At 35.1% G+C, this 9,420-nt stretch overlaps 1 protein-coding gene across 1 annotated transcript; it reads left to right on the forward strand.

Moving 5' to 3' along the window:
- Positions 1-4,697: 4,697 nt before the first annotated feature.
- LOC133779472 (uncharacterized) lies at positions 4,698-8,907 on the forward strand. The gene is made up of 5 exons (XM_062219431.1): positions 4,698-4,784; positions 4,878-5,466; positions 5,546-6,543; positions 6,646-7,722; positions 7,891-8,907. The coding sequence occupies exons 1-5, from the start codon at positions 4,698-4,700 to the stop codon at positions 8,905-8,907; spliced, it is 3,768 nt and encodes a 1,255-aa protein (XP_062075415.1).
- Positions 8,908-9,420: the final 513 nt, after the last annotated feature.

A 9,420-nucleotide genomic window follows, 5' to 3' on the forward strand; every position in this document is an offset into this window, starting at 1 on the left:
ATGCACTAAGGTGCATGGTAGATAGTGATGCACCCTAGTGTTTTAGTGTGTGCTAGTATATGGTAATAGGGTGCACATGTGTGGATTTTCTACACATTTTATAATTGCCATTTATTGATATTTTTGGGTAGTTTTATTTTAATAAGTAAGAAAATTAAAAAAAAATAATAATAAAGGATATGGCAAGTAAGTGGACGTGTGGTGTAGGGAAATGGAGTGATATTTGTTTTTCCATTATTTTCTAAGGTAAATAAAGTTAAATTGGATGAGGATAGCCATTTTGGGAAACTACCATTTGACTCCAATCTTTTATAATAAAAGAAAAATAAAAGGAATTAAAAGAAAATAAAATGAAGAAAGGAAACTTACCTTTTTTCTTTTATTTGGTCATTATGAGAGAATGGAAATAAAGGGGAAGGGAAAGGAAGAGGGGGGCATTCTTGTGTGGCTGCCGTGACCTAGAGAGAGAGGTAGAGAGACAGAGTGTGGCATGTAGAGAGAGAAGGAGAAGGAGAAAGAAAGAAAGAAAGAAGAAGAAGGAGAAGAGGAACCAAGTTTAGAGTATGTCTTTCTTGTATTTTTGTTGTCCAATCTCTTTTTCTTGATTATATGATTTTGACTTGGTTTATTTGTTGTGTGTGATTGGATTTCTTTCTCCTCCTCATGGTGGATTTCAACAAAAAAAAACCCTAGGCTTGAACAAGGGGTGTGAAGTTTGGGTGTTGATCATATTGTATTCTTGATTTTACAATCAAGAGAGGTATAAAATCTATAACCCTAGTGTTATGATGTTCATGGATTGATGGAGTGTTTTCTTATTATTTTATGCATGAGTTTATGTTGTTGGGTTTGATTTTTATGGTTGTGTAATAAGAATATGTGTAGTGATGATGAGTATTTGAAAAACATGAAAATAATAGGTTATTTGTTTATTGTATGAGTTTCGGCCTAGAGGGGTATTCAAAGGCATGATTGTTATTTTTATTATGTTTTATGTCAATGAAAATTTTAGAAACATGATAGGATGTGGCAAGATCTTGTATGATGTTATGATGATTGTGATTTTTGGAATAATTGCATGATAATAATGTATTGAGAATATATGTAACACAAGATCAATGGTGGTTGTTGTTCATGACTTGTGAATAAGTTCTATGGTGAATGATGAATTATTGTATGCTCATGATGTGATTAAAATGGATAAAGATGTTAGAAGCATGCTAGGGTTTGTGTTGAAATATTGTGCATAATTGAGCATGAATTTTGTGAATATAATGAAAGGAATAAATTTTATGATTTAATGTGCTTGCTGATTTTTGTACAAAAATGATGTAGTTTATGATGAGATTAATGTTTTGAGTGCTCAAATAAAGTTTGCAAATATTTTGATGGTTTAATAAATTTAATGTGAAGGTTAATTATGCTTTGAAATTATATTGTGTGTAAATAATTACCTACAGAATTTTATTGAATTTTTATAAAAATATGAGGTTTTAAATTGAATGTGGTGATTTTTTAAAGATAAAAATAGTTGCTGGAATTTTTGTAAGAAAATGTGAAGTGTGTTCCACTAAAATAAATTTGATGAGTTTTTGGAACAAATTATTATCCTAAGTTATGGTAATATTGAAAAAAAATGGTATTTTAAAATGGTATGAATGCATATTTTGATAAGTTGTGATTTTCCTTTATTTTGATTGAGAAAAATATTTAGATTCTATTTATTTGTGATTTTTAAAGAAATTAAATAGTGGCTGAAAGTTTGGTTTAAAAAGTTTAAAAATGATTATTTAATTGTTACATATGGATTTATGTTACATAAAAAAAATAGTCTTAAATAATTTAAATAAAAATATATTTTTCCCACACTTAAAAATATATTTTTCTCACATCATTTATGTAACACAATTAACCAATGTTAAAATTTGCTTTTCTAAAGAAACATATTAAAAATAATTATTTTAATTAATTCCAAGTTTTTGGTTAATTCTCTATAATTTGAGATTAATGAATGAAATTGTCACATATTTTATTTTTAAGCTAAATAAAATTATTTTATAAAATAAAATAATGTTTTGAGGAATTTAATCAACTTAGAAATTTTAAGAAAAATAAAGCATGTTATATGTCTATTGATTTTTAATACAATAAAAGTAAGAAATGTAGAATTATCGTTTTTAAAATGTCGCAATTACGTAATGCTCCCACATATGCATGTTACATGCAAATCCATTTTTACGTCCAAAATTATGTTTATTATTCAACTATGTGGTTTTTATAAAAAGATCATGCATGTAAAATAGGTCAAATGAGCATTTTTCTTTTATGGCTTTATGTGTAGTTAAGAATAATTGCGTGTTATGTGTAACTGTTATTATGTGTGCATGGCCCATGCACACATGAGTTGTATGGAAGGGAAAAATAGTAATTTTATGAACCTAAGAAATGTTGTTTTGATTATGATATAGGCTCGTTGAAAGATTGTGAAAATTTCTTAGCTTGGACCTGAGGTAAGGAAGTTAGATAGATTCTATGATTTTATGCTATGAATGGTAAGACTGTTGTAAGAATGAATTGTTATGAATTATGAATGCCATAATGTGATGATATGTTGAATATGATATGTGTATGGATGTTAGATACATCAAACAAGTTACGATGTTAGATACATCAAACAAATTACGATGTTAGATACATCGAACGAGTTACTATAGCTAAAGACGTAACTCCTACGGCGGACGCGCCGAGGTTATTCAAGGACCAGAGACTCTTGTTTACCTCATAGGGTGACATGGAAAACTAGCGAGCCATGCTCATCATGTATGCTGTATGAATATGATTAGGGTGACATGGACAACTAGCGGGCCATGCCCATCATGTATGCTGTATGATTGTGATATGATGATATGTTACGATTACGTTATGATATGCAATGATGATATGTTACGATTATGTTATGATATTCCATGATGTTTTAGATGAACGTTAGTGTTTGCATTGTTGTATTCTTACTTGCTTATTGTTTGTACTTCCTTACTAGGCTTTTAGCTGACCCCCTTACTTTCCTTCCAGGTAGTAAATAGGATTTCTTATGGCACGCGTGGTGACGTGAGGAGTTCTATCATTGTGGGGTGTATGGCGTGGGGTAATCCTATGGACGGAAAAACGATCATCTTAGAACGCCATTTAAATTATGTTTTGTTTTTAAGAGACTTTCCTAAATTATCAGTGGGACTCAATTATTTAATTTTTGTTTCTTTGAACTTTGCATAAAAATCTATGTTTTCTTTTAAAACTTATGACGCCAACTTGCATGGTTTTAAGCAAGTCCCCACTGAGACTTTGATAATGAGTGGTATTCTTTTATAAACTATGTTATGCGAATGTTTTGTAAGTATTAGTCTAGGGCGTTCTTTACATACACCATATGGGGTTCACAGTCAAGCACAACAAGCTGAAGAATAGCTACAACATCAGCAACAGCAGCAGCAGCAACAACACCATCATCCAAACTATAGTTTGAAGTAAAAAATGTTCAAGATTATAAAACTTTATTATGTTAAGCTTTCAGATTTAAGTTAGAACTAAGATCTCATGAAGTAGACACATTCATGGTTTAAATTAGTTATTGTTTAATGTAATACTTATGGTTTATCAATCTATTGAGAATTACATTTTATGATTAATTTTGATTTTGTTTATCAAAATACAATAATGAAAATCTTTTAATTAAAAAAAACCATATAAGAATACTTATCAAAATTAAATTTAAAATATATTATCCACACTAAAGTAACAAAATTTTATTACTATATGTTATGATTTAAAAACATATTATAAGCGTAACAAATCGTTATGATTTATATAATATAACAAACTAAAAATGCTATCAAAATAATCAAATGTAACAGTTGAAAAGTGTTATGCAAAAAGTATAAGATTAAACTTCAAATTTATAACCAAATACTCTAACTAAATGTTATTATTTGAATATTATAGCAACTAAAAATGTGTTATTGAATAGTTTAAGATAACATCGAACATAACATTCGAATACTGTTATAGAAACGATAGGAATTTAAAAACGCTTCAAACTTAGGCTGAGTGTTGGTTCGTTTTTCTCCCATGGCGAAGAAGAGGAAGCCAGTACGTAAGCCAGCAATTCAGGTAGGAGAGCAAGTTAATCCACAAAATGTAGAAGAGAAGTCTCCAATTCTGGACTTGGACCATGATCGTGGGTCTGAAGATACAAAATGTGCTGCGAATGGTGAAGGAGATGTGGGTAATTTTAAGGAGTTAGAACGTCAATTTGACAAGATTATTGGGTCAGAGGGTACAGGACCGCAGTGCTTTGCGACTGCACAAAACGGAATGGAGGATTCAGGTCATATGAAGGCCTCGTGGGCAGATGCGACTGGTGAGGACGACTTTCAAGCCTCAGCTCAGAAACAATGGCAATCGTTCACAGCTAAAACCCTATCCTTCTCAGATCAGAAGCTTGAGTTTACAGAACCAGAATTCAGGGAGGGTCAGAAATTTGCTAGGATCGATATTGAAGAGGTTAAGTTCCAATCGGCAAATTGGAACTCGGCTGTCATTTGTATGGTACTAGGAGCAAATCCACCTATGGCAGTTTTTGAAGGATTCATAAAAGGGTTTGGGGTCATCTTGGGATTGTGCAGATAGCAAGAATGACTATGGGTTTAACAATGGTTAAGTTCAATGATGAAGCAACAAGGGACCATGTTCTAGAGAATGGCATAATCCAGTTTGACAGGAAACCTGTAATTATTCGACCATGGACAACATATCTGAGTGCTGTTCGTCTAGTTCACTCTGTTCCGCTTTGGATTCGTCTATAAGATTTGGGTCTTCAGTATTGGGGCAGTAAATGTCTTAGTGCCCTTGTTAGTACAATAGGCAAGCCAATAATGGTAGACAAATACACAAGAGAACGCTCACGTATTCAGGTCGCTCGGGTGCTAGTTGAGATGGAAGTTACGGATAACCCTCCTACAAGTATTCAGTATATTAATGAACGTGGTCAAATCATGGAGCAAGGAGTTGAATATGAATGGTTTCCAATTAAATGCAAGAACTATTCTGGTTTTGGTCATTCAATGACAGATTGTAGGAAGACTAAGAATGCTCAGTGGGTCATGAAGGAAACCAAGTTAAATAAGGATGAAAAAGCTCAGAGTTCAGCTGGTATTAAAGCTGTAGAATCGAAGGGTACTGAGATACATGTGGATACTGATAAGGTTGGAGATCAGACTAGTTCAGAAGAATTCAAGACACAGACAGTTCAGGGTGACCCTCTTTTACCAGATAAGGAGGTTTCAGCTGGGATTAGGGACATTAATCAGGCAAGCCTTCTATGGCACACTCCAAAAAAGGTTGCTGCTCATTCAAAGGAGGGACAGGGATCTGTTAAAAATGCTAAGGTGACTGGGCAAACGAACAAGAGTTTGAACAAATTTGTTGTGCTCCAAGAGGACCGATTGAGTGGTAAGGGTAACAATTCTCTATCAATTTCTTCAAATAGATAGTAGTAATATAATAAGTTGGAATGTAAGAGGGCTTAATGGAATTAATAAACATGGCCCTGTTAGTGATCTTTGTAAGAAGTACAGAATAGGAGTTGGTGGCCTTTTAGAGACCAAGTTGAAGGGCAACAAAATTAGTAGGTTTGTAGAATTTTGTTTTCCGAATTGGGATTACTATACTAGTCCAGAAATTGAAGGGCGTCTTTTGATTGTTTGGAGGAAGTCTTTTGTGAAGGTTACTATCTTAGAGGAATCAAATCAGTTTATTCATTGTTTGGTTAAGTTGACTGGTGTGCAGCAGAGTTTTGGAGTTACTTTCGTCTATGGAATGAATTCTATAAAAGGAAGGAGAAGCCTTTGGGAGGGGCTAAGAAGGCCTTTTCATAAGGACACAGCTTGGATTTATCTAGGGGATTTCAATTCCCCTTTCACAAGCAAAGATAGATCGGGTGGGAAACCAATTTCTGGCTTGGAGTTGGCTGATCCTAATAGGTGGCTTGTAGATTCTTATCTAGAGCATTTAAAAAGTGTTGGGTCTTATTTTACTTGGACTAATAATCAACTTGGTGCAGCTATAATCTATACTAAAATTGATCATGTTCTCATTAATGAGAAGTGGGTGGACTTATTTCCTCAAGCTACAGCTATGTTCAGTTGGGAAGCATTTTCTGATCATTGCTCTTGTCTAGTCAATCTTCAGGTTCAAGAGAAGCTGGGAATTAAGATATTTCGGTTCTTTAATTATTGGATAGAGCATCCAGATTTTCATGTTCAGGTTTTAAGAAGTTGGAATCAGCCAATTAATGCAACAGGAATTCAGGCCATTTTCCTTAAAATGCTGAGATTGAAACACTGTCTGAAAGTGTTTAACACAGATAAGATAGGTGACCTGAAGGCTAAATTCTATAAAGCTAAAGAGACCTTTCAAGTAGCTCGTTTACCAGCTCAAGCTTATCCCCATGTATTGGATTTTCAGGAAGCTGCTGAGGCTTATTCAGTCTAGGAAAAACTCTATCAAAGCTTCTTAATTTAGAGGAGTAAGATCACATGGTTGAGACAAGGAGATTTAAATACTTCCTTTTCTTATGCTTATTTAAAGAAGCGTAAATCGGAGAATGGTATTGTCTCTTTCATAGCTGAAGATGGAAAAATGGTGGATAATTTCTCAGAAGTGGTCTCTCATTATGTGGGGCATTTTAGAGACTTTTTGGGCAGCTCTAGTTCGACCTTAGGGAGTATTAGTACTCAGATAGTAGAGATGGGACCTCAACTGTCAGTTTTGCAGCAAATGAAACTCCTTAAACCTTTTTCTAGGAAGGAGATTAGGGAGGCTCTCTTCAGTATTCCTATAACCAAATCTCCGGGCCCGGATGGGTTTGGTTCTGGATTTTTTAAACCAATCTGGAATGACATTGGGGATGAGGTGTGCGTAGCAATTACCCACTGTTTTGAGTTAGGTATTTTCCCTTCTGAGCTCCATGAAACAACCTTATCTTTGATTCCTAAGGTTGCCAATCCTTCAAGGGCTGTAGATTATAGACCCATTGCTTGTTGCTCAACATTATATAAGTGTATGTCGAAGCTGATTTGTAAAAGATTGGCCGATATTCACCCTGATCTTATTCAGCCTAATCAGGGAGCATTTGTCAAGGGTCGGTATATTGCCCACAATATTATGATATTCCAAGTTCTCATCAAAAACTATGGGAGAGCTACTACTTCATCGAGATGTGCTATCAAAATAGACCTCAGAAAGGCCTATGACACGGTTGATTGGGTCTTCCTTGAGAACCTGTTGAAAGCTTTGAATTTTCCTATGAAATTTATTGGTTGGATCATGGCTTGTGTTAGGAATACATCTTACTTTCTCTTGATGAATGGTAGGATACAGGGTAAATTTAAAGGAAGGAAAGGGCTGAGACAAGGAGATCCCATGTCACCTTTGTTGTTTGTCATTATTATGGAATATCTGACTAGGAGTTTGCAACAAGCTGCTCTTAATTCTCCCTTTCGGTACCATCCAATGTGTAAAGGTCTCAAACTCATTAATCTTTGTTTTGCAGATGATTTATTGTTATTTTGTAAAGGTTCTCTTGCTGCTATTAGAGTTGTCAAAGGGGTGCTTGATAGCTTTGCTACAGCCACAGGTCTTTCTATAAATTCAGATAAATCGCTGGTTTATTTTGGTGGAGTTTCTAACACAGAAAGATCTAGAATTGCTCATGAGTTAAATCTGACAGAAGGATTATTTCCCCTTACTTATCTTGGGGTCCCTATGAGGCCTACAAAATAGAAGCATGAAGACTGTGAGGTTATTCTTCAGAAATTTCGCTTGAAAATTCAGAATTGGGCGAGTAGACACTTGTCTTTTGCTGGCCGGATTCAACTCATAAATTCAGTGTTACTTGGGCTTCGAAACTATTGGATGTCTATCTTTGTTTTGCCTCAAAGCATAGTTAAGGAAATTGAGAGGATATGTAGGGGCTTCCTGTGGGGTTCAGATGGGCAGAGAAGTAAATTACACATTCCCTCTTGGCAGAAGGTTTGTCTTCCTAAAGCCTATGGAGGTTTGGGTTTCAGAGATGGAGCTACTTGGAACTGGGCTGTGTTAGCTAAATATGTTTGGGCCTTATCTGCGAAACCTGATCTGCTTTGGGTAAAATGGATCCATTCCATTTATCTGAAAGGTGCTGGCTTCTGGAACTATGTCTTAATAGCAGATTGTTGTTGGTATTGGCGAAAACTATGTCATCTCCGGGATCATTTTAGGCCTACTGATATCATCTCTGCTGGTGTGCAAGGGAGATTTAAATCCACAAGATTGTACAACAGTCTTTTGGTTCAGCAAAGGGATGAGTTCTACAGAACTATTTGGAGCAGAATCTTTCTTCCAAATCACAGATTTATGCTCTGGCAAGTTGTAAATTCTCATCTGTTAACTAGGGATAACCTTAGTAGGAAGCAAGTTCAGCTAGCCTCTGAGTTATGCCCTGTCTGTGACAGAATTCAGGAAAGCCACTCCCATCTATTCTTTGAATGTAACTTCTCTACTCAGCTGGTTAAACGTATATTTGATTGGTTGGGATTTGATGCTTGGCCTCTAGACTATTATAGTTGGTTGGTGTGGTTGGCAAGGGCCCGAAAAGGAGTTACAGCTGATATTGTTAATCTAGTCTGTGTTGCTGTCATCTATAGCATTTGGATAACCAGGAATCAATGTTTTTATGAAGGCTATTCTTCCACAGTTCTGAAGCTAGCTCGGGATATTAAGTATACTACTAAATATAGGCTAAATATAGTGTCTAGAAGACTTGTTTCTGTTAAAGATCAACTGTACATTCGGCTTTTACAATGCAGATAATAGTCCTCAGTTCTGATGTGTAGTTTTCTGGGTTCTTGTTGAGGGTGGAGTCTTTGACTCTCATTGGTTTTGATCAGTTGTAATGTTCATTTGTTCAATGAAGTCTATTTTCTTCTTGATCAAAAAAAAAAAGATAGGACTTTTAATAACAGGGGCTATGTTAGCATTTTCAGAAGCGTTATCAATACTCCCGGTTAGCAGTTTTTAAGTGTTATGAATACTGTTTTTTCTTGTAGTGAACGTTCAGGACATGGCTAATGACTGCAGGATCTATCCCAGCCATGTCTTTATGTGACCAGGCAAAAACTTCCTGGTTCTTTCTCAAAAATTCCACCAGTGCGTGCTTTGTTGTTGCTTCCAAATTTTTACCGACCTTTACTACTCTGGCCGAAAATTCTTCATCAAGTTGGACCTCGTCAACGTCCTCAACAGGTCCAACATCTTCCTCAAAATCCCCAAAGCGAGGATCTAAGTCTCTATCCTCACTTTGGGCAACACCCTATTTAGTGACTT

The sequence above is a fragment of the Humulus lupulus genome, chromosome 5, assembly GCF_963169125.1.
Source record: "Humulus lupulus chromosome 5, drHumLupu1.1, whole genome shotgun sequence".
Classification (NCBI taxonomy): Eukaryota; Viridiplantae; Streptophyta; class Magnoliopsida; order Rosales; family Cannabaceae; genus Humulus; species Humulus lupulus.

Bases quoted from the DNA above. Each gene is read 5' to 3' on its own strand.
- LOC133779472 (XM_062219431.1), top strand. From the start codon at position 4,698: ATGGGTTTAACAATGGTTAAGTTCAATGATGAAGCAACAAGGGACCAT. The intron at 4,785-4,877 runs GTAATTATTCGA...TTGGGTCTTCAG, and splicing joins TCCAGTTTGACAGGAAACCT to TATTGGGGCAGTAAATGTCT. The intron at 7,723-7,890 runs GTTTATTTTGGT...TTGAAAATTCAG, and splicing joins TAAATTCAGATAAATCGCTG to AATTGGGCGAGTAGACACTT.